The sequence below is a fragment of the Anolis carolinensis genome, chromosome 2, assembly GCF_035594765.1.
Source record: "Anolis carolinensis isolate JA03-04 chromosome 2, rAnoCar3.1.pri, whole genome shotgun sequence".
In the NCBI taxonomy this organism is placed as follows: Eukaryota; Metazoa; Chordata; class Lepidosauria; order Squamata; family Dactyloidae; genus Anolis; species Anolis carolinensis.
The window spans coordinates 45,596,876-45,623,237 of record NC_085842.1 but is presented as its reverse complement, the minus strand read 5'-3'; the positions used below and the strand labels follow the sequence as shown (position 1 = coordinate 45,623,237).

At 41.2% G+C, this 26,362-nt stretch overlaps 1 protein-coding gene across 3 annotated transcripts in view; it reads right to left on the bottom strand.

The window, feature by feature from the left end:
* Window positions 1-12,008, bottom strand: part of mitf (melanocyte inducing transcription factor) — a 238,796-nt gene extending 226,788 nt beyond the window's left edge. For 2 of the 3 annotated variants that reach the window (XM_062969697.1, XM_062969698.1), the window contains exon 1: window positions 11,725-12,004. In XM_062969697.1, coding sequence (XP_062825767.1) covers window positions 11,725-11,828 — 104 coding nt within the window. In that variant the 5' untranslated portion in view covers window positions 11,829-12,004. Of the gene's footprint in view, window positions 1-11,724 lie in introns of all 3 variants that reach the window. The other variant, XM_062969703.1, reaches the window with a different exon arrangement.
* Between the last annotated feature and the right edge of the window lie 14,354 nt (window positions 12,009-26,362).

The following is a 26,362-nucleotide window of genomic DNA, read 5'->3' as shown; positions in this document are numbered from 1 at the left end:
ATTCTCTGTGTGTTAAGGTTATAGAATATTTTATGCATAAACCATGGGAAGGAAACTATGGGGAAAAAACACAGCAGAGCATAAACTGACAGGTCTGTCTGCAGGTTTTAATTAATGGCCCAATTTTATCTAGCATGTCTGCCAAGAAGAATGCACTGGAAGAAAATTTCTGCAATTTTTTACAGTGGGCATTTTCCATCAGTGTTGCTCCTAGAATCCGAAGAAAACGCTTTCCTACAAATTGGGGGCGGGGGCGCTTTTTATTTTACAGCAGAATGGCAAACGGGGGTGGGTGGGTCATCATTTACAAAGACAGTTGCTATGTTAGCATAAAGAAGACTCTAAGCTCAACTCCTTAGCATTTCAAGACATGGCTGGGAAAAAACCTGGAGAAGAAATAGATATGCTGATTTGTTCTAAGTCATACTCTTATAGGCAAGACTGAAATATCACTGAAACAAGCCTTGCCCAACCTGGTACCTTCCTGATGGGTTGGACAATAATTCCACCCCTCCACACTTGCAGGTGATAAGAGAGATTGTGGCCCAATCCATCAGAAGGCTGCCAGGTTGGCAAGGGCTTCTTTATAACACCTTTAGGCAGAGGCATTTCAAGTCAGACAAATAAAACTGAACACTTCTGTAACTCAATGCCTTGGTGCAGTGGTTCTCAACCTATGGGTCCCCATGTGTTTTGGCCTACAACTCCCAGAAATTCCAGCCAGTTTACCAGTTGTTAGAATTTCTGGGAGTTGCAAGGCCAAAACATCTGGGGACCCACAGGTTGAGAACCACTGCCTTGGTGCATGTAATAGTGGCTATTAAGCACATTCTTCACACAACTACTAAGCACAGCTCCATCATGCCTGGGCACAGAAACAGATGAAAGGCCTTCCCTCCATCCCAACTGCCACTTCCCTGGAGACAAACAGGCAGGCACAGTGTAATCATGTTTACGTCTAGAAGCAGAATAAAGGGTATCCATACATCCAAACTGTCACTGCCCTGGAATCTGAAGGAAAGAGGAAGATCCTGGAACACTAGCCTTGGATGGCAAGAAGAAGAGGCAAGTATAGCTCTACCATGCCTAGACCCAGAGGCAGATGAAAGGCCCCTCATCTATCCCAAATGCAACTGCCCTAGTCTTGGAGTAGCAGATGGTCCCCCATCTGCTACTGGGCCTACCATGAAAGGTCTGTGCCAGGACTTCCCTCTTTCCCTCTGAGGTCAGGGCAGTGGCAGTTGTGCCAGAACAGGCAGGCATGTCATGTCTAGGCCTAGAAAGAAATGTCAGTCTTCCCTCCATCCCAACTTCCACTGTCCTGACCTCAGAGGGAAAGAGGGAGGTCCTGGCACAGCCCTTTCATGTTAGGCCCAGTAGCTGATGGGGATCCATCCATCCCAACTGCCACTGCCCTGGTCTTGGAGCGGAGTAAATTGGGCAGTTTCTGCTGGGCTTAATCTCCTCCCTAATGACCACTCCCCTTTCCTTGAGTATTGTGTCTTGTATAGATTATAAGACTGACTGAGCTCAAGGGACAGTATAATTAACAATTTGTAAGATAGTCTTAGAGTCTTTGTGTCTCAGGAGCAGGGTATAAATGCTTTGAATAAATAATGAAACGTGCACAGAATTCACCAAAGTAAAAGGCTTCATTATCCTTTCAGGGGCACTACTATCACAGCTAAGGGATCTCCCTTGATCTGCACATATTTGATAATGCCACTCATTTTCAGTGATCCATATGAAAACGTTTGGCTAGATGACTGATTCTGGGCAGATATCTTTACTGCTTGACTCAGAGCTCAGAAACAAAAAATAATAGAATGACATGCTTAAATTTCCATTACTAAATTAAAACCACCCATTACCTATTTTGAAGCAGACACGAACAATACTCTTAACTTCATCATTTCTACAGTGCACCTTCTGACACCAAGACTGAAAATTTGAGTAACAGCCTCATTCGATTTAATAACAAACTAGCCAACCAGGAATGCAATTGGATCAACATAATATTATCTGAAAAGAATACATTCTTGCATATTGAACTGCATACGGAAGTGCAGAACATTGTGTTAATGTCAATTAAGAAGGGAGCACACTCAATGAAAGAAGACACCAAACAAAAGATATTGTTTCAAGATAGATAAAGTTGATAATAATAATAATAATAATAATAATAATAATAATAATAATAATAATAATAATAATAATATCAGTAATCAGACAAAGGGTCAGAAAAATTCTCAAAAGCAAGCTCAATGGAGGCAACACCATCAAGGCCATAAACACCTGGGCCATACCTGTCATAAGATATACTGCTGGCATCATAAAGTGGACACAGGCAGAACTGGACAACTTGGACAGAAAAACAAGAAAACTCATAACAATTCATCATTCACTGCACCCTCGCAGTGATGTTGACAGGCTATATCTGCCTAGAAGATCAGGGGACAGAGGACTCTTACAAGTAAAACAAGCAGTCAAAGAAGAAGAACATGCCCTGGCAGAATATGTAAAGCAGAGGGAAGAACCTGCTTTGATTGAAGTCAAAAATCAGAAACTCCTCAAAGCACAGTAGACAAAAAAACAGTACAAGAAAACTGCACTACAAACTAGAGCTGACAGCTGGCACAACAAAACATTGCATGGAAAGTTCCTTGACAAAATTGAAGGAAAAGCTGATAAGGAGAAAACCTGGCTATGGCTCACGAATGGGACCCTGAAGAAGGAGACAGAAGGCCTGATCCTTGCAGCCCAGGAGCAAGCCATCAGGACAAATGCAATTAAGGTCAAGATCGAAAAATCAGCTGATGACCCAAAATGCAGACTGTGCAAGGAAACCAACGAAACCATTGATCATATCCTCAGCTGCTGTAAGAAAATCGCACAGACAGACTACAAACAGAAGCACAACTACGTGGCCCAAATGATTCATTGGAACTTATGCCTCAAGTACCACCTCCCAGCAGCAAAGAACTGGTGGGATCACAAACCTTCAAAAGTACTGGAAAATGAGCACGCAAAGATACTGTGGGACTTCCGAATCCAGACTGACAAAGTTCTGGAACACAACACACCAGACATCACAGTTGTGGAAAAGAAAAAGGTTTGGATCATTGATGTTGCCATCCCAGGTGACAGTCGCATTGACAAAAAACAACAGGAAAAACTCAGCCGCTATCAGGACCTCAAGATTGAACTGCAAAGACTCTGGCAGAAACCAGTGCAGGTGGTCCCAGTGGTGATTGGCACATTGGGTGCCGTGCCAAAAGATCTCAGCCAGCATTTGGAAACAATAGACATTGACAAAATTACAATCTGCCAACTGCAAAAGGCCACCCTACTGGGATCTGCACGCATCATCCGAAAATACATCACACAGACCTAGACACTTGGGAAGTGTTCGACTTGTGATTTTGTGATACGAAATCCAGCATATCTATCTTGTTTGCTGTGTCATAATAAAATAATAATATCAGTAATCAACTTTATTGATGACCAAATCACTAGTACAGATATATAAACAACTAGCTGTGCCTGGCCACACGTTGCTGTGGTGTTGTCTGGTGGTGTTGGTGAGAAATTGTTGAGGTAGTGGTGGTATTGAATGTCTGTTGTATGGTTGTCTTTATGTTTAGTATGCATTTGGTTGTTTGTGTATTGTGAAAGTGGTGAGAGTAGAGGGGGTCTATGTCCCTGTGTAGTATTGTATACTATTTATACATTGTTCATGTGTTGTGAATGGTTGGATTGTGTCCTGCTGCATAGTAGAAAGGGTTGGGCTGGATGGACCTTAGGGGTCTCTCTAAACTCTTGGATTCTATGCTTCTATTATTATTATTATTATTATTATTATTATTATTATTATTATTATCATCAACATCATCTTCATCATCATTATTATGTAGAGGCTGGATGGCCATCTGTCAGGAGTGCTTGGATTGTGTCCTCCTGCATAGTAGAAGGAAGTTGATCTGGATGATCCTTAGGGGTCACTCTAAACCTTAGGATTGTATGTTGTTGTTGTTGTTGTTGTTATTAGTATTAGTATTGAGAGGCTGGGTGGCCATCTGTTCGGAGTGCTTGGATTGTATTGTCCAATGGCAGAGATGGGTTGGACTGGATGGCCTTTAGGGGTCTCTCCTAACTGTCTGATTGTATGATTGGATTTGTATTATTATTGCGCAGATCTTGGATGGCCATCTGTCAGGAGTGCTTGGTTTGTGTCGTCCTGTATGGTAGAAGGAAGTTGAACTGGATGATCCTTAGGGATGTCTCCTAACCTTATGATTGTATGATATTATGTTGTATGGCACAGCAAACAAGATAGATATGCTGGATTTCGTTTCGCAAAACCACAAGTCGAACACTTCCCAAGTGTCTAGGACTGTGTGATGTATTTTCTGATGATGTGTGCAGATCCCAGTAGGGTGGCCTTTTGCAGTTGGCAGATGGTGATTTTGTCAATGTCTATTGTTTCCAAATGCCGGCTGAGATCTTTTGGCACAGCACCCAGTGTGCCCATCACCACCGGGACCACCTGTACTGGTTTCTGCCAGAGTCTTTGAAGTTCAATCTTGAGGTCCTGATAGCGGCTGAGTTTTTCCTGTTGTTTTTCATCTATGCGACTGTCACCTGGGATGGCAACATCAATGATCCAAACCTTGTTCTTTTCTACAACTGTGATGTCTGGTGTGTTGTGTTCCAGAACTTTGTCAGTCTGGATTCGGAAGTCCCACAGTATCTTTGCATGTTCATTTTCCAATACTTTTGCAGGTTTGTGATCCCACCAGTTCTTTGCTGCTGGGAGGTGGTACTTGAGGCATAAGTTCCAATGAATCATTTGGGCCACATAGTTGTGCCTCTGTTTGTAGTCTGTCTGTGCGATTTTCTTACAGCAGCTGAGGATATGATCAATGGTTTCGTCGGTTTCCTTGCACAGTCTGCATTTTGGGTCATCAGCTGATTTTTCAATCTTGGCCTTAATTGCATTTGTTCTGATGGCTTGCTCCTGGGCTGCAAGGATCAGGCCTTCTGTCTCCTTCTTCAGGGTCCCATTCGTGAGCCAGAGCCAGGTTTTCTCCTTATCAGCTTTTCCTTCAATTTTGTCAAGGAACTTTCCATGCAGTGTTTTGTTGTGCCAGCTGTCAGCTCTAGTTTGTAGTGCGGTTTTCTTGTACTGGTTTTTTGTCTGCTGTGTTTTGAGGAGTTTCTGATTTTTGACTTCAATCAAAGCAGGTTCTTCACTTTGCGTGACATATTCTGCCAGGGCATGTTCTTCTTCTTTGACTGCTTGCTTTACTTGTAAGAGTCCTCTGCCCCCTGATCTTCTAGGCAGATATAGCCGGTCAACATCACTGCGAGGGTGCAGTGAATGATGAATGGTCATGAGTTTTCTTGTTTTTCTGTCCAAATTGTCCAGTTCCACCTGTGTCCAATTTATAATGCCAGCAGTATATCTTATGACAGGTATGGCCCAGGTGTTTATGGCCTTGATGGTGTTGCCTCCATTGAGCTTGCTTTTGAGAATTTTTCTGACCCTTTGTGTGTATTCTTTGCTGACCACAGTTTTCACATGTTCATGCTTGATGTTGTCCAGCTGTAGTATGCCCAGATATTTATAGGCCTCTGGCTGGTGACACTTTATTGTTTGGCCATTGGGCATATTTATGCCCTCACTTTCAATGATTTTTCCCTTCTTCAATGCCACTGTCGAACATTTGTCCAAACCAAACTCCATGTTGATATCAGTGCTAAAAATTCGGACAGTGTTGGTCAGAGACTGGATTTCAGTTTCCGTTTTCCCATATAGCTTCAGGTCATCCATGTACATCAAATGTGAAATTTTGTGAGAATTCTTAGATATTTGATAGCCGAGATTTGTTTTTTGTAAGATTGTTGACAGAGGGATCATGGCAATATTATTATTATTATTATTATTATTATTATTATTATTATTATTATTAATATTATTATTGAGAGGCTGGGTGGCCATCTGTTGGGCGTGCTTGGATTGTGTCCTCTATGGCAGAATTGGGTTGGCCTGGATTACCACAGTAATTTTTTCATATTACAGTAGAATCTCACTTATCCGACATTCGCTTATCCAGTGTTCTGGATTATCCAATGCAGTCTGCTTTTTAGTAGTCAATGTTTTCGTAGTCAATGTTTTCAATTCATTGTGATATTTTGGTGCTAAATTTGTAAATACAGTAATTACTACATAGCATTACTGTGTATTGAACTACTTTTTCTGTCCAATTTATTGTATAACATGATGTTTGGTGCTTAATTTGTATAATCATTACCTAATTTGATGTTTAATAGGCTTTTTCTGAATCCCTTCTTATTATCCAACATATTCACTTATCCAATGTTCTGCCGGCCTGTTTATGTTGGATAAGTGAGACTCTACTGTATATTTATAATCTTATATTATCTGCTTAGAACTGGATTATATGAGGCCCCTTCTTCACAGCTGTATAAAATGCACACTGAAGTGGATTGTATGGCAGTGTGGAGTCAAGATAATCCAGTGCCAAGCAGATAATATAAGATTATAAATGGGTTATATAGCTTGTGGAAGGGCCTTGAGTCTACACTGCCATATAATCCAGTGCAAATTAGATAATCTGTAGAAGAGGCCTAAGTGAGGCCTAACTGTGCCTGTCCCCTGGGCTGAGTAGGTTGCTAGGAGACCAAGTGGGCGGAACTTAGCCTTGTAACTGGCAGCAATTAGATAAAAACAATTATTCCTCTCCCTCTAATTAGGACTTTATTTTTCTTTTCTTCTTGTTGTATCAACCTAGAGCCGTGGATGATGGGTTGTGTTATCAAATTTCGAGGTTGGGGGGCCTGTAGCTTTGTTGTTTTGTCCGCTGCCCTGATGCCATCACTCTTTTATATATCATAGAATCATAGAATCATAGAATAGTAGAGTTGGAAGAGACCTCATGGGCCATCCAGTCCAACCCCCTGCCAAGAAGCAGGAAATCGCATTCAAAGCACCCCCGACAGATGGCCATCCAGCCTCTGTTTAAAAGCCTCCAAAGAAGGAGCCTCCACCACAGTCTGGGAGAGAGAGTTCCACTGCCGAACAGCCCTCACAGTGAGGAAGTTCTTCCTGATGTTCAGGTGGAATCTCCTTTCCTGTAGTTTGAAGCCATTGTTCCGTGTCCTAGTCTGCAGGGCAGGAGAAAACAAGCTTGCTCCCTCCTCCCTATGGCTTCCCCTCACATATTTGTACATGGCTATCATGTCTCCTCTCGGCCTTCTCTTCTGCATATATAGAAGATATGTGGTTAGATATCATGATATGGTCACCATTTATCTGAGACTAATATTGGATGACTCCATCCTCATTTAGAACCATGTACATGAACCCACCAAACTAGTATGTCATGAAAAGGGTCATTTCATCTCCAAGTAAAAAGAAAAACTCTTCACCCAAAATGTTAAGCCATTATGTATTTGTTAAAATTCTATACTTCTTTTCTTACAATGGTGGAGATAATATGATATAATGGTTTGAGTTTGTGAATTCCAACTGAGTTGTGTAAATTTATTGAATGACCTTGGGGTGATCACACTCCCTTGGATTAAGACATAGACAATAGCAAACCTCCTCTGAATAAATATGGCCAAGTAAACCATATGAGTGTTGCCATAAACTGGAGTCAACCTTAAGTTGCACAATAAGAATAACTTTCCTCCAATAGAGTCATAAATCATTCCTGAACCCCAACCTGCTTTAATCTGACAACAAAACCCTCTGAGATAGATCAGGTTTTGTGTGTGAAACTGGTCCAAGGTCATTCAATGAGTTTCATGACTCTGGAGAGATTTGAACTTGGTTTTATCCACTACACTATCTGAGCTTTTACTTTTTAAAACCACATTAATATTGCTTGTTGCAATCATTATGATAAGCCACCAAGAGTCAGAGTCAACAACTCTCAGCCTAATTCCTATACACAATGCTGAGAAGGCAAAAAAGAAACCAGATCGCCATAGCCAATCAGGGCCAAAAAAGATGATGGATGAATAATCCTATTAAATCCCAATAGGTGACCAACCACCATTTTAAGAAAGGAAGGTTGCTCTTCTAGCTGAAAGAGAGGATGACATATTATCTCTCTTATAGCTTTCATCATTTCTAGATACTTTAAGGAACCACAATTCTGTCCTCCTTCGTGCATGGTATAGTAATAAAAAAAGATGAGCAACATTTATGCAATATCTAAATAAAGCCAAAAGAAACCCACAGACACTGAGTCTGTATTTATCCTGATTACCTACTGAAACAAAAAGCAATTTCCCAGCCACATCTAAATGAGAAGTGCAACTGCAAAAGTTTTGTCACACAGAGGATACTAAGGAAGCCTGAGCAATGGATTCTTGTACTGGCAAGGGTTGGACTAGATAGTCTTTGAGGTTCCACCTGACACTATGCTTCTATGTCATATAACAACATTTCATCTTATTTATTTTCTGTATTCTGTCATACAATGATAATGAAGAAGCATTAGCACTCGATCTAAATACATGGTGTGAGCACTATTTAGTTTCACGCCTACTATAATCCAGCCCAAGCTGGCCTCATCTCAAACATTCCAGAATCTTGTGTTTTTTCCTCCCAATAAAATTAAATAATAAAATAAATACTGGTTTGTTATACTGCCTAGAGAGAATCCTAACAATCCAGCATCACTGGGAACCCTAAGAATATTTTGAGCAGAGGAATGGGGCAGGCCAACACGTACACGGAATAAAAAGATGAATAGTAGGTTCTCTCCTCCCTGCTCAGCCTTCCACCCGAACTGTGCTTGATACCCATTTCACTATGAGTGGAAGTCCGTAACTGTAACTCCCCGTCAAGGCCAGATAATGCCTCTGGTGAGAGTGCCCAACAATACCCTTTACATAATACCAGCCGCAGGACTTGGCTCCTCCTCTCTCGCCCAAACAGTCACACACGCGAAACAAAACTGCTATTATGACAGGAACCACTGGCTAAATGGCTGCCTTTATAGTCCTGGACTGTAGCAAAGAAAGAAAGAAAAAGATGCTTCCTTTCAGTGTTTTTTTAAAAGAACTTTTACAAACAGCCTGATTCAGCAACAGTGCAAAAAGTAAACAGCAGGCACTGAGTGCCATTCCTTCTACAACATTCCCCCTCTCTGCTCCTCCTGGCCTTCCCACTCAAGCCACCCATCTGCTGTCAAAGGGACAACTTGGATTTTTAATACAAGCCAAGCGAAGGAGAAGGCTGGTGTGGTGGGAGAGCCAAACCTACAGCTGTTGAGTCTCTTTTTTCTTCTTCGTCTTCTACTTGTTTTTTTTTCCTGCCACGCACGCTTCTCACACCTCAAAACAAATGGGCACTGCCTCCTCCTCCTCGGCTTTGGCACGCTGCACAGCATCTGTGTCAACCCACACATATTACATACACCTCTTTTGCAGAAGGGTGAGGTGTGTGTGTGGGGGGGGGGGGGGGGAGTATACCGAAATGCTGAAAAGTCAGAGAAAAATATTACCACCTCCAAAACATATAGAGGAATAAGTTCCCACTTTAATTGGATGGGACCTGAGAGAAGGGACCTGGTATTTTGTGTTCCCCAAGAAGGTGGGGCATGTCTACATCCTAGAATTGATGTAGTTTTGACAACATTCAAACTAATATGGCTCAATGCTATGGAATTATAGGAGTTGTGATATAGTGAGGCACCAGCATCCATTGGCAGAGAAGACCAAAGCTCTTGTAAAAGTACAAGATTCTATAGCCCTTAACCATGACAATTCAAGTGGTGTCGAACTACGTTCAATCTAGACCAGGCATGGGCAAACTTGGGCCCTCCAGGTGTTTTGGACTTCAACTCCCACAATTCCTAACAGTCAGTAGGGAAGGGAAGGAAAGAAATTGAGAGGGAAGGGAAAGGAAAGATGGAAGGAAGGTGGGAAGAAAGCGAAAAGTGGGGAAAAGGAAGGAAGAAGAGAATGAAGGAAAGGGAATGAAGGGAGGATGAAGGGAAAGAAAGAAGGGAGGAAATGAGGAAAGGAAAGGAAAGGAAAGGAAAAGAAAAAGAGAATGGAGGGAAAGAAAGGAAAGGAAGGATAGAGGGAAGGAAAGGAGGGAAGGCAGAAAATAAAGAAATTGAGAGGGAAGGCAAAGGGAAGAAAAGGAGAGAGGGAAGGAAGGAGGGAAGGTGAGAATGAAGGGAAAGAAAGGAAAGGAAGGAGAGAAGTTAAGGAAGGAAAAAGGGGAGAAGAAAATGAAGGAAAGGAAGGAAAAAGGGAAAAGATGAAAGGGAGAATGAAAGGAAGGAGAGAGGGCAGGACTGGAAGGAAAGAATGAAGGAAAAGAAAGGAAAGGTAAGGTAAGGAAAGGGAGAGGAAAGGAGGGAAGACAGGAAAAGAAGGAGAGAGGGAAGGAGAGAATGAAAGAAAGGAAAGGAGGAAAGGGATGAAGGAGAGAATGAAGGGAAGGAGAGAGGGAAGGGCAGGAGCGGGAGAGGACAGGAGAGTGAAGGGAAAGAAAGGAAAAGAAGGAGAGAGGGGAGGAAAGAAGGAGAGAGGAAAGAAGAGAATGAAGGAAAAGGAAGGGGGAAGGGATGAAGGGGAGAATGAAGAGAAGGAGAGAGAGGGAAGGACTGGAAGGCAAGAATGAAGGGAAAGATAGAAAGGAGAGGGAACAGAAGGAAGGAAAGGAAGGGAAGGAAGGGAAGGAGGAAAGGAAGAAAATAAAAGAATCGAGAGGGAATGCAAAGAAAAGGAGAGAGGGAAGGGGAGAATAAAGGGAAGGAGAGAGGGAAGGAAAGGAAAAAGAGAATAAGGAGAGAGGAAAGGAAAGGAGGGAATGAAGGAAAGAAAGGAGAGAATGATGAGAAGGGAGGAAGAAGAGAATGAAGGGGAGAATGAAGGGAAGGAGAGAGAGGAGGAAAAAGAGAATAAGGGGAGAATGAAGGGAAGGAGAGAGAGGAGGAAAAAGAGAATAAGGGGAGAATGAAGGAAAGGAAAGGAGGGAAGGCGAGAGGAAAGGAAAGGAGGGAATGAAGGAAAGAAAGGAGAGAATGAAGAGAAGGGAAGGAAGAGAATGAAGGGGAGAATGAAGGGAAGGAGAGAGAGGAGGAAAGGAAAAAGAGAATAAGGGGAGAATGAAGGGAAGGAGAGAGAGGAGGAAAAAGAGAGTAAGGGGAGAATGAAGGAAAGGAATGGAGGGAAGGCGAGAGGAAAGGAAAGGAGGGAATGAAGGAAAGAAAGGAGAGAATGAAAAGAAGGAAAGGAAGAAGAGAATGATGGGAAGGAGAGAGGGAAGGGAAGGAAAAAGAGAATAAGGGGAGAATGAAAGAAAGGAAAGGAGGGAAGGGATGAAGGAGAAAATGAAGGGAAGGAGAAAAGGAAGGAGAGAGGGAAGGGAAGGATGGAAGGGATGAAGGGGAGAATGAAGGGAAGGAGAGAGGGGAGGAAAGGAAAGAGGGAACGAAGGGAAAGGAAGGCAGGCACCCAGGGTTGAAGGCAGGCTTCTCCTTGGCTCGTCCTGGCACCAGGCAAGCCAAGGGACGGGGCTTGCTCCAGTGGCGTGGGTCAGGCAGCTGAGGTGACAGCGGGCAGCAAGGGGAGGCCAGGCTGCGAGGTCAGAGCAGAAGGGGGGCGAAGGGATGGGAAGGGCAAGGAAGGCGAAGAGAAGGGGTCCGGCGGGGCTTCCCTGGGAGGCCTCACCTGCGCTTGAGGGGCTGGCTCTTGAGCTCGTAGTAGGTCTTGGGCTCCTCGTGGAAGTCCTCGCCCACCTCGAAGTCCGCCACGATCCCCGACTCCGCCTGCATGGCGGCCCCGTCTTCCAGGATCAGATGCAAAGGGGAAGAAGGACGGAAGGGGACGGGGGCCAAAAGCCTGCGCGGGAACCCCAGCCTTCCTCCTCCGCCTCGGCTTTGCCCGCTGGCAGCTCTCTCTCTCTCTCTCGCCCGGCCGCCCCTCGAGCGGGGACACGCGCCACACACCTCCCTCGCGGTGCTCCCTGGGAAGCGTAGTCCCGGCGAGGACGAGCGCCATGGAGCCTCCCCCGGCGCGGGACTACAGCTCCCATAGTGCCACGCGGCCGTGATGCACAGCAAAGGGAGGGGGGAGAGGGAGAGAAAGGCACCAGCGTGCGTCCTGTCAATGTCAGCAGAAGCCAAGGGTATCTCTAGTTGTAGATCTATCTCTAATAAGTAAATATAAAGGACAGCATTTATTGACTTATTGGGGTTGATAGCTTTTCTCCCCAAATGGGATCCAAAGCGGCTTATATATTCATTTAAAAATAAATAAATAGAGGCAACCAAAACATTAATCGGCAAAAGTTTAAATGTCAATATGATTATTATATTTCTTATATTTACATTTAACATAACAACACCGCACACATTCACTTGAGATCCAAGTGTCTGGAGCTAATGTGCATTATATTTATTGCACATTATATTATTTATGTATTTGTTTATTTACTAGCTTGGGTACCCGGCGATGCCCCAGTTATTCGAAAAGGGCATGGTTTGGTTTTGGATGTTAGGTAATATCAGTTTGGTCATATGTTGCTCTATTTCTGGGGGGAAAACTCAGTCTTTGCTTTTGTTTTTTTTATAAATGCCCCCATTAGAAAATGCATAAGTATGTGGGTGAACTACAATTCCCAAAAATCTTGGGTCACTCCTCCCAACACTCCCCCAGTATTCACAGTTGGCCATCCTGTGTCTTTGTGCCAAATTTAGTCCAGATCAGTCATCTGCTGGATTCAGTGTTCTCTGAATACAGGTGAACTATAACTCCCTGATGCCAATGTCAATCACTCCCAAACTATGCAAAGTTGCCTGTGTTGGGCCTGTGTGCCCAGTGTAGCACAGATCTGTCATTAGCTGGGTTCAGTGCTCCCTGGATGCAGGTGACCTACAATTCCCATATGTCAAGGGCAATCACTGCCAAACCTCACCAGTATTCCCAGTTGACTATGTTGAATTTGTGTGCCAAGTTTGGTCCAGATCTGTCATTGGTGGGGTTCAGAGGGCTCATGGAATACAGGTGAGTCATAACTCCCAGAGGTAAATGTCAATCACCCACAAAGTCTACCATATTCCTAGTTGGCCATGTTGAATTTGTGTTCCAAGTTTGGTCCATATCTGTCATCAGATGGGTTCAATGTTCTCTGAATACGGTGAACTATAACTCCTGGATGTCAAGGTCAATCACCCCCAAACCCCGTCAGTATGCAAAATTGACTGTGTTGGGTTTGAGTGCCAAGTTAGTTCCAGGTCCATCATTGGTGGGGTTCAAAGGGCTCTTAGATTGCAAGTGAACTATACATCCCAGTCCCTGCAACTCTTATAAATCATGGTGAGTTCTCTCCAAACCCTTCCAGTATGTTCAGTTGCTGATCAATTCCAAGGTTTGCTGTGTGCCATAAGAAAGAATAGGAAAGGGTTGAGGGAGAGGCAGTGGGCGGGGTCATGCAAATGGAAGAGAAAGGAATACTGGGATGTGCTCGCTGTAACCTGCAATGTCCGGGGAGGAAGTTACTTGGTGGCTCCTCAGCACTGGGCACTATATAATAATAAATCTTTATAATAAATCTTTATTTATATCCCACTTTTCTCCCTCACAGGACCCAAAGCAACTTACAATATATTAAAATCATATAAGGTAAAAGGTAAAGGTTTTCCCCTGACATTAAGTCTAGTTGAGTCCGACTCTGGGGAGTTGGTGCTCATCTCCATTTCTAAGCTGAAGAGCCAGTGTTGTCTGCAGACGCCTCCAAGATCATGCAGCCATAGGCATAACTGCATGGAGCACCGTTACCTTCCTGACAGAGTGGTACAGTACCTATTGGTCTACTCATATTAGCATGTTTTCAAACTGTTAGGTTAGCAGAAACTGGAGCTAACAGTGGGAGTTCACTCAGCTCCCTGGATTCAAACTGCCAACTTTTTGGTCAGCAAGTTCAGCAGCTAAGCAGTTTAACCCACTGCGCCACTGAGGGCTCCAAAAATCATATAAAATAATAAACAACAGTCCAAATACAGTAGAGTCTCATTTATCCAACACTCACTTATCCAACGTTCTGGATTATCCAATGCATTTTTGTAGTCAATGTTTTCAATACATCATGATATTTTGGTGCTAAATTCATAAATACAATAATTACTACATAGCATTACTGTGTATTGAACTACTTTTTCAGTCAAATTTATTTTATAACATGATGTTTTGGTGCTTAATTTGTAAAATCATAACCTAATTTGATGTTTAATAGGCTTTTCCTTAATCCCTCCTTATTATCCAACATATTCGCTTATCCAACGTTCTGCCGGCCCGTTTATGTTGGATGAGACTCTACTGTGCATCAATAATAAATATAAGAGCCGCAGTGGCGCAATGGGTTAAACCCTTGGCCATCAGAACTGCTGACCTGAAGGTTGGGTTGCTGACTTGAAGGTTGCCAGTTCAAATCCGCAAGATGGGGTGAACGTCCATCTGTCAGCTCTAGCATGAGAGAAGCCTCCCAGCTAACACATCCCATGTCCCCTGGGCAACGTCTCTGCAAACGGCCAACTCTCTCACACCAGAAGCAACTTGTAGTATGTTCTCAAGTCGCTTCTGAAACTATTAGTAGTAGTAATAATAATAATAATAACAATAATAACAATAACAATAATAAACACATAATAAAATAAGCAATTTAAAACAACGGTAACATACATTCACATTCATGTGGCATCATGTCGAGTTATACTGCACTTTGCTCCAGACCATAATATTATGGCATTTCTTGTCCCTCCAAATTAGTTTCCTTCACGAAAGGCCTATCTAAATAGGAAAGGTTTTATTTGTTTTTAAAAAAAGAAAGAGGTGGAACTGTTTTAATTTCTTTTCAGAGAATGTTCTACAGGGTTGGGGCAGCCACCAAAAATGCCCTCTCCCTCTTCAATGTCAGCTGCATTTGCAACAGTGGTGGAAGTGAAAATAGGGCCTCCTTTGAAGATCTTAAAGGGTGGACCACGTTTTATTCCACTTTTTTCCCTTTTAAAAAGACTCAAAGTGGTGGACGGTGGCAATATTGTTATATTTATTATTAGATTTAGTATTAGATTTAGTACTAGTTTTATTATTAGATTTATACACCACTGGTTTTTTCCACTTAAAGAAACTCAAAGCAATGAACAGTGCTCAAAACTATACAGCTGCAGCATGGCCTTATGAAAATAGAATGTCTTCGGAGTTTGTATAATGTATTTTTATAAATAACCTCAATGGCCAGAGGTTAGAGGGAAAAAAATAATGGTATTTATTGTAGGTTATTCATTTGTCGTACATGAGGTGTTCAAATTGGTTGGTGTTTTTTTTTTTTAATTGGCTTATGATGTTTTAGTTCATTATGTATTTCATGTATTGATGTATATATATTTCTGTTTTTTAAACTTACTATGCTACTTTGAATCCCACCCATGGAAGAAAAGCAGGATAGAAATGAAATTATTATTATTATTATTATTATTATTATTATTATTATTATTATTATTTACATGTTTATTATGTTTATTTATTATTCTTATCTTTATGTGTTGCATATGCGGCATTAAATATTGCCATTTTGTAAGCTGCTCTGAGTCCCCCTCGGAGTGAGAGGAGTGGGATATGAATATAGTAAATAAATACATTTATTATTATTAGATTTATTATATCTAATGGGTTGGACTGGATAGCCCGTGAGGTCTTTTCCAACTCTATGATTCTATGTTTCTATATTCATATACCAATTTTTTCCTCTTTAAAAGACTATAAACATTAAAATAGAATTAAACCTAGTGATATCTAAAAACAAACAAGTATTAAAATCCATTTAAAATACATAATGTCAATATTATATTTATTATTATTATATTTATATACCACTGTTTTATTTCTTAAAGATATATTTATATTTATATATTTATATACTGATTTTTTTTCCTCTTAAGAGACTCAAAGCAGTGAACAATGCTCAAAATAATATACTATACCTTAATCTGGCCCTTTTTCAAACAATTGTTCCTTTCTAAAACCAATGAGATTCAAGCTCTCCAAAGGATAACATTTGTGACTTCCTTGGGGGCAAGGAGATTTGAAATTTCATATCCAAGGGATTACGCTTTGCACATGGTCAGAGGTGCTGTCGCTGCCTTCCTCAAAATCCAAATGTCTTTACCGACTGCCAAGGTCACAGCACTCTTTAGCTGTGGAAAGAGATGCCATCAGCTTCAGCATATGTGAGAATTAGCTATGTTTACTCAGCGCAGCGGTTACTGTGTTAACTTGACATACTCAGGAACAACCTTGCTTATGTTTTCAGCGCATGAAGCAATCTGAATACAAGCTTTCTCTCTAGCTGCACCTACATTGTAGAATGAATGCAGTTTGACGGCACTTTAACTACCATGGACCCATGCTATGAAATTATGGAACTTGCAGTTTGGTGAGACACCAGCGCTCTTTGGCAGAGAAGGCTAAAGACCTTGTAAATCTTCACACCCCATGATTACATAGCACCGCAACAGAACACCAAAGTCATCAAGATACATTTTAGTAAATTTATTCCTCCAGGAGCAAGCTGTGGTGCTGAGAATCATTGCAGATCTTGATACAGTTGCCTATCATAATTATTAGACAAACAGATTGCATTTTAGGTGGATTAAAATTTAGTTGAAATTTAGTTAAAATTTATTTTCTGCAACAAAGTGAGAGGCACCCTCCCAAAACAAGGAGCTAGTTTTCAGCCATTGTGTAATCATATTTACTGTGTATCTGTCTCTTGAAGGCAAAGGCAAAAGTTGGCAGATTGTTAGGCGATGTAGTACAGTAACCACAAATGACCAATTGATTCTACCATGTAGATGCACCCTCTCTCTCTCTAGTGAATTACTACTGAATCCCAGTTCAAACTGGAGAAAGCTTTCTCTGTTTTTAAGTAATTTATTTTTACACGTACAAGAACCAACATGCTGTACATCAGTCTTACTAATTCTTAGGAGAATAGTTGTGTTTTTTCCAGTTGCCATTCCAGTAAAGTCAGCAAAGGGGTCAATCTCAGTCTTGGTCCTGGTGCATGTTTGCAATACCACCATCCGGCTGCAAAAGGTCTAATCTAGTTTGAAATATTATAAATATTTGTAGCACCTTGCAGATTAATTAAGGATGCCTCTTCACTTTAGAATCAATGCAGTTTGACATTATTTAAACCGAGAGTTGTAGTATTGTTATTGAAACAATGCCCATCAGTGATTTATGATTCTCCCAAGGGCACAAGAATAGAAGTATAATTTTTAAATTGTTTTTAAAAACCTTTTCTGGACCTCCGCTATTGCAGAGAATAAGGATATCAGGAACTGACCAGTCCTGTCCCCCAAAAACTCTCATTTCCAACTCTTTAATAAATGTATCTTTTTATTCTAACTTTGTATCTTTACATGTATTGTATCTATCCCTTTATATAAAATGTATATGTTTCTTGTCAGAATGTAACAGGGCAAAGCCAGAGGTAACCTTGGTAACCTTGCTGAGACATTTCTCAGACAGGAAAGGTTGGTCAAATCCACCTGGCTATTCTCAGCCAGGGCAATCATCATAATCCATTGTGTGTGTATGTCAAGAGATAGACAGGTCCCCTGTCAAACTGGATAAGCCAGCCAATATTTGTTTAGCTGAATGGTCCGCTTGGGCTGAGAGATCACAGACCGCAGAAACTTCAGAGACTCACACCTTTCTTAAAATTCGGAACTGGACTATTGAGTCAATCAAAGTCTCATTATCATTTCTTTGACAATCATTTCCATGAAGAACGCTCCCTCCCAGGGAACATCCCAACAGTTGATTGGTTCCCAAGGTTGTCATTTCCCCCCAAAAAATAATCCCCGCCTAAAGGCTGTGCCCTCAGCTAACCAGGGCACAGATTCAGACCAACCCCTCTCTCGGCCAATCAAGGAAAAAAGCAGGAGTTTGAATGGCTGCCAAATGTTTAAAGCCTCATGTCTCTGTATATGGTATGCTTGTACATTTAAAGCATCTTTGCTTGTACTCTCATTCCTTCTGGTCAGATCGAATAAAGTTCTGTGGCTTGTCTTCACCCTGCTGAGTTCTCTATGTCCTGGCTCATTTGATGATAGCCCTCACTCACTGGGCATGGATCCCATTATTCGAGGTCCTGGTCTTAAATTTGACTACAGTATTACAAGGTCTTTAGTCTTTCTTGCCAAAGAGTGCTGGTGCCTCACTAAACTGCAAATCCCAAGAGTCCATAGCACTGGATCATGTGCTATCAAACTGCATTTGATGCACCTAAAGTCTACCTTCTCAAATACTTCCTCAAAACATTTCTAGCTGGTTTCCTCAACCCAATTCAGTGTTCAGCTACAGCAGAAAACTGAATATATATTTTTATTATAACACCCACCCATACACTTCAAGGCAATTTATTTATTTACGATATTTCTATTCCGCTTTTCTCTACCCTGAAGGGGACTCAAGGCAACTTTAGAAATTGGCAGCTATTTGATGCCTTAACAACTATTATTATTTATTATTGTTTACTATACTTTTACCCCACCCTTCTCACCTTGGAGGGGACTCAGGGAGGCTTAACAATATGGCTAATAATTCAATGCTATTTAAAACAATTACAAAGAAATTACAGAAAAGTCATTTAAAAATACATATTAAATTACAATAAAACACAGTTAAAACCATTAATATCATGTGATCCAAAAGAAAGGTCCGGGCCGTTCCATTGGTCTAAATCCGAGTCGTTTATGTCTATTCCTGCACCAGGTTTTCAAAAGCTTGGTCGAAGACCCATGTCTTTACTTTCTTGTGGAAGATCAAGAGGGAGGGGGCTGATCTGATCTCCCCAGGGGAAGGGAGTTCCATAGTCGCGGGGCCACCACCGAGAAGGCCCTGCCTCTCATCCCCGCCAGCTGTGCCTGCAAAGCAGACGGGACCAAGAGCAGGGCCTCCCCAGATGATCTTAAACTCCAAGATGGTTGATAGGAGGAAACACATTCGGACAGGTAAATTGGGCCAGAACCATTTAGGACTGGATACAAAAATTAAAATGAGCATTTAAAAATAAAATCATAAAATACAATCAAAACACTAAGAAACATTTAAAAACCATATAATCACAGTTAAATCACCTAATTCACCAGCGTAAACCAGGCCGTTCCTATAGTCATAAGATGTTGTTCCAAATCTGATTATTGCACAGACTCTCTGAAGGCTTGGCCGCAGAGGTACACTTTTACTCTCTTACAGAAGATCAGGAGTGAGGGGGCTGATCTAATGTCCCTGAGGAGGGAGCTTCATAGCCGAGGGGCCACCACTGAGAAGGCCCTGTTTCTCGTCCCCACCAATGGTGCCTGCGAAGAAGGTGGGGCCGAGAGCAGAGCCTCCCCAGATGATCTAAACCCCAGGATGGTTTGTAGAGGGAGATACATTTGGACAGGTAATCTGGGCCAGAACCATTTATAGGCTAAAGCCAGCACTTTGAATTGTGCTTGGTAGCAGACGGGTAGCCAGTGGAGCTGACATAGCAGGGGAGTTAAATGCCCCCTATACGCTGCTCTGGTGAGCAATCTGGCTGCCACTCATTAGACCATTTGGAGTTTCCAATCAGTCTTCAGAGGCAACCCCACATAGAGTGCATTGTAGTAATCTATTCGGGATGTAACCAGAGCATGGACTACCGTGGCCAAGTCTGACTTCCCAATGGCAACTTAAAATAATTCTCTCTTCCAATCTTATCTTCATAACATCCCTGCAATGTAAACTTAGGCCCCTTTTACACTGCCATATAATCCAGATTATCAAAGCAGGTAATCCACATTATCTGCTTTGAACTGGATTGTATGACTGTATACTGCCATATAATCCAGTTCAAAGCGGATAATCTGGATTTTATTTGGCAGTGTAGTTGGGGCCTCAGTCAGAAAGATAGAATGTCTGCTCCAAGTTGACCTGGCAAGTTTCATCTGTGAATAGGGATTTTATTCTAGGGTTCCATCTACAATGTTATATAATGCAATTTGAAACTGCATTTTACGTCAATGTAGATGGGGGCTGGGTCACCTTGACCCTTGTGCAATAATGTGACAACTGGGAAATGAATTATAACCAGACATGGCATCATGACAGGCAAATATAGTCTTTACATACATCTAACTATATATGCAGTCATGCCAGCCACATGACCTTGGAGGTGTCTACGGACAATGCTGGCTCTTCGGCTTAGAAATGGAGATGAGCACCAACCCCCAGAGTCAGACATGACTGGACTTAACGTCAGGGGAAACCTTTACCTTTTACTTAACTATATAATAATATATGTTAAGTGTTTCTAAGTGATTTTAACCAATGTGTATGTTTAATTCTATTTTAATATTTATATGCTGGAATTTTTAAATTGCATTTTTAATTTTTTTTAATTTTCCAAGTCAGCACAGAGATAAAAGCAGATTAAAATAAATAAAATGATGCTAATAATAATAATGTTGCCAGTGCACATGCAAGTATGCTCCAAGTAACAAAAACAAATACACCACATGCATTTGTAAAGAGTTGGAGAAAAAAGAGGCTACAACTTTATTGAGGCAGTTATTGAAACTTTATTATATTGTCAGTGTAGACTCATGTAATGCAGTTCAGTACAATTAAATGACAATATAAGAGTCAACCCTAACCAAGTGACCATATACAGTAATGCAGTTTCAAACTGCATTATATGGCAGCATAAATGGAGCCTTGACTAAAGCTGCAGAATTTGTTGGCTCCTGCATGGGTCCTGATCAGAGCATCAGCCAACGTATCTATTGATCAATGATAGTTTTGCGCAACATTAGGGTTTTTAGTGAACCACACAAGCTGCCACCACCCTCATTGATCCTCCTTGTCGCCTCCCATATTTAAGACTCACGCTCAACCACTCCCAAAAGTTGTGACAAAAGAACCTAATCACTAACTGCAAATTTCCATACCATACAATCTACAGGATAGGAGGGTGGGACAACTCTCTGGCCAAGATTGAAACTCCCCTTCTCAGCAGGCTTCCCTTTCATAAGCATCCAGGACTGTGTTGGACACAGCCAACAATGTTGCTACACTATCTTATCCAAACCCCCATAATGAATAAATTTTTGAGCAAACGTGTCACACTTTTCCTGTGGGATTGACACAACAAATTTGCTACACATACATTTTATTTGCCCTCTAGAGCTCATTTTTCATGCCATGGGGGTGCTAAAATGGAAATGCATTGCGAATTCTTGCATGACCTGAGTTTGGGCTGGATGGTCCTTGTGGTCTTTTCCTACTCTATTGTTCTATGAGAAAAGTCCCAATTATGTTTGCACTCGATATGAAGGTACATCACTGGATAAGTAAGTGAGCTACCTGGAACCCTGGAAAGCAGATTCCTGACTTGAAAAGGTTTGTGCCAATGTAAAAGGTAAGCATTATGAGTTCTATGTCCTACACTGTCCATTACTCATGACAGGACTCAGGGAAAGAAGAAGAGGCGGGACTAGCTGGCAGCCTGTAATGGGGACCCAGAGCCGGCCCTAGGTAATTTTCAAGTGTAGGCGAACAGAATTTTGGTGCCCCCCCCCCAACCAATCACTGAAAAATAAAAGTGTTGGATAAGCGAAAATGTTGGATAATAAGGAGGGATTAAGGAAAAGCCTATTAAACATCAAATTACATTAAGATTTTACAAATTAAGCACCAAAACATCATGTTTTACAACAAATCAACACAAAAGCAGTTTCGACTGTGCCCCCGTATGTTTTGCGCCCCAAGCGACCGCTTAATTCACCTCATTGTTGGACCGGCTCTGTGGGGACCTGCCACATTTTCTAAGAGATTTTTCCAGTTTTAGTGAGCAGAGTATAAATGCTATAAACATAAATATTGTTGTAAATGAAACAATGCTTAGCATTGAAAACTGAAGAATGCCTCACAGTGAGCAGTAGTAATAAGGTTATATCATGTGAGTAATCTGAAATGCCCTCCTCTATGGACCTCATTAGACGAGCAGGGGGAAAGTGGATGAAAGCTGGGGAAAGCAAAGGGAATGGTCTTACAACATTCCCTCCTGTCTTTCCCCATCTTCAGGGATGGCCAGCCATCCCATGTGCTTATTATGCCTTTCCCTGTCTTCACCCCACTTTCCCCCTACATTCTGCTACTTGGGGTTGGGTAACATCCAACTCCTGAATATGGTCTCATTTCCATGTACTTAGGAAACTGAGTACCATGGAGTCCCACCAGAAATGCCCCTTCCTCATGTGATGGCCTCTGTGGGACCCCTGTGGGGCTCAGTTTTTATGTGCATGGAAAGAGTCCAAAGACCATCTGATGAGGGCCTTGGTCTACCTATACTGATCCTCTGTGATCTAAACTGATAATCTTAGATATGTTGCCCACCTCTTCTTCTTCCCTTGAGTCCTATCATGATCTTCCAAAATGTAGCTAGGGTAGATCGGGACCTTGAGTGATTTGTTTATATTTATCAAATCTCATTTTCCTTCTCCAAACCACTCGTGTGCTTGCTTCTTAAATCAAGACTTTTCACCACCGTGTTAAAGTTTTTCATGCCATGGGGGTGCTGAAGCTGCAAGTGGAAATGTATAAATATAAACTGATGAAAGGATCTCTATACATCCCAACAGCCACTGCCCCTATTGTGGAGGGAGAGAAAAAAAGGCAAGCACAACTCCATCATGCCTAGGCGAAGAAGCAGATGAAAGTCCTTCCTCCATCCCAGCTGCCACTGCCTTTTCCTAAGATGGAGAGAAAAAGAGGCAGGCACAGCTTCATGATGCCTGGGTCCAGAAGCAGATGAAAGATCCTCCCTCTATCCTGACTGCCACTGCTCTGGCATTAGAAGGAGAAAGGAAGAATCAATATCACAGACTGACATCCCCTTTTCCTTGTGTGCCCTATTTTATTTAGATTGTAAGCCTGAGGGCAGGGAATTGTCAAATTAGCAATTTACAAGCCATTTTGAGAGCCACTACAGCTAAAGAGCAGGGTATAAATACTCGAACTAAATAAGATATAGATGAATATGTGTAATATGCACTTCATAAATTTAATTGATTAAAATTGTAATGTTAATACCAAGTTTTGATTCCACTATTCCATTTTTTTAAAGTTGAAATGTAATTGTTTTAAATCAAGAAATGCTATGCATACTGAAAGCCCAAACATCCAATTAGCAAAAACTAATTTAAACTCTCAGTTAAACGCTGTTGTGAATTTCGGCTACACATTGGAATGTTCCTAGCAGGAAGATTATGGTTAGAGAAGAATATGCCAAGGAATATTTTGGGAAATATAAATATTTTCAAGGAAGCTGGATATAAAGATGTTTTATGACACATTAATACTGACAAATTTATTAGGGGAAATTTCAGAACCATCAGCCATCATATATAAGAATTCATAAAGAATGAAATGGGCCTCAGAGAACTAGATCCACTTTCTACTTTCCATTTACGCAAGTGGAAAGTTTCCCAAGCATCCAGCAGAGTCACATTTAATTGAAAAAAAGAGGAAACTTTTCAAGAATAAAGGAATTAATTAAAAGGAAATGGAAAGAAATAGCCCAAAGGGCAAAATGTCACTTGGAAGGTATGGTATTTATTTCATGAACAACAGCAATGCCATGACAGTTGCAACTATTGATTTTAATGTCTTACTTTGAGCTTTGGTCCTTGTTTGAGATATTTTCTCACCCATAACTGAGATATTTGCATGGGGCTTTTGAAAGTTGTGGTCCCATAGCCAGACTAATTTGGCTTTTTTATTGTGTCAGAAGTTGTGAGAGAATTGGCTATCTATAGAGACATTGCCCAGGGGATGCCCGGTTGTGTTACCATCCTGCTGGGAGGCTTCTCTCATGTCCCCGCAAGCTAGAGCTAACAGATGGGAGTTCACCCTGCCTTACAGATTCAAACTGGCAACCTTCAGGTCAGCAGTTCAGCTGGCACAAGGGTTTAACTCATTGCACCATCACAGCTCCACTAATTTGGCTGATTGGTCAAGAACAGGAATTTCATGTCTCAAAACTGGAACAAGCAAAGTTTGGCCTCCCAAATGTCATATAAATTGCAACACCAACATTCGTCAGTGTCTCTGAAGGAAAATGTGGCATTACAAGTGTTTGTTATGTTGGGTAGAACTGCTGGAAATTACAGCCCATAATCATCATTTATTTATTTATTTATTTATTTATTTATTTATTTATTTATTTATTTCCAGTATTTATACCCCGCCCTTCTCACCTGTGGGGACTCAGGGTGGCTTACAACAGCTGGCAACATTTAATGCCAAGAACACAATAATAAAACAAAAACAGTACTTATCATCATTTGAAGAACTGCACTTTGCTTACGTACTGCTTTCATCTGAATAACATTCTCTAGTTTGTAAAGAAATGAGATTATAAAGCAATGTGAAGAAATATTCTGAGAAAAGTTGAGGAAGACTGAAGTTTTGAAGTTCAAAAGTGCTATTCAGTTTTTGTCAAACCGAAATGGTTCTCCTGATTCCTTAAGCCAAAGCTGCCTCTGAAGCTGACATCACTTGATTAACTAATGCTGTTTGCCGTTTGCCCACTCACCATACAGAATTTTAACACTATTATTCTGCTTTAATTGTGATTATTCCATCTTGTGGAATTGTAGTTTTATAAGGCACTAAATATCTCTGGCAAATAAGTCTAAATGCCTCTCACTAAGCTGCAAATCCCAAGATTTCATAGAATGGAACTATAGTAGTCAAAACAGAATGGCAGCATAGCTCTCAATGGACAACTCCAAATGTATCTGTCATAAAACCGGATGGATCTGGCTGATTCTGTGGACTTCACTAACAAACAGCAAACTAAGCTACAATATTGGAACACTGCTCAGTCCCTAGATTAAAGGATTTGTATGCAAATTTCACAAAACCTGTATTGTCTTATGAATCAGTTACTACAGGTTTAAACATCCATTATTTGGAATTCTAAAATCCGAAATACTACAAAATCCATAATTTTCCACATGTGTAGCTGAGATAAAGACACATTTGCTTTCTGATGGTTCATTATGTTCATAAACTTTGTTTCATGCAAAAAATTATGTTAAAATATTTTGGATAAAAATATCTTCAGGCTACGTTCTTATGGTGTCTATGAAACAAAAATGAATTTTCTGTGTAGACTTGGGTCCCATACCCAAGAGATTTCATTATGTACACATATGCAAATACAGGTATTCTAAAATCTGAAAAGATACTGAACATTTCTAGTCTAAACCCTTATGAATAAGGGATATTTAACCTCTACCACTACTATAGGAATTCGGACAGACAGTGTATATCTGAATGGATTTCCAGAAATCACAGGTGACAAAAACTGATTTTAAGAAGTTTGCTGTTTGCAAGCTAGATTGCATATTCTTACTGGTAGTTCCTCAGCAGAAAATGGTCTAAATCCAATTGACAATCCTGTCTAGAGCAGACTCATCAAAAGCATTTGATTTGCCTACATGTTCATTCAAAATTCAACAGCTGAATCAATGGATACCCTCCAGTCTAAGCAACAGGGTTTTGGACAATGTGTTCATGCTGCATGGGATTTGCTATAACCAAGGGCTCATTAGAAAGGTATTGTTGTTGTTGTTGTTGTTAATTATTGATCTAGATACTAGCTATATTCCACTTTAGCCACATCCCATATAAACCTGTGGTTGGCATTTTGGTGAAGTCCTAGAACTCTTTAGCTAAGAATGTTAATTTTCCCTCTCTGAACTTCCAATCTCATGAAAAGTAAATCTACTCTGTACAATGAATACAGTTTCACATCACTTTAACTGCCATGCCTCAAAGCTATGTAATGATGGCAGCTGAAGTGATCTCTGTGTGAAATGTGGCTCCTGTCTATCAACCATTGCCTACAATGACTTTGGCCAGGTGAGTGCTGGTACTTCACCAAACTGCAACTCCCATGATTCTGTAGCATGGAACCATGGCAGGTCAAGTGGTGTCAAATTGCATTAATTCTACAGTGTAGATGCACCTGAAGATAGCAGTGGGAGTCTTGTAATATGAGGAGGCCTTCTGGATTTGGGGATTGCATTGGTTAGTGAAGCAAGGAAAGGATAATCCAACTCAGTTCTTAGCTCTGACACTTAGCTATAATCAGTCCCTTGAGTGCAAACGTCTCTCAAGCATTGGGGAATGCTGTTTAACATGGAAAGAAAATACACATTAAAAAAAAACCTCTATCCCATGTGATACATTTGCATTTCTAACATAG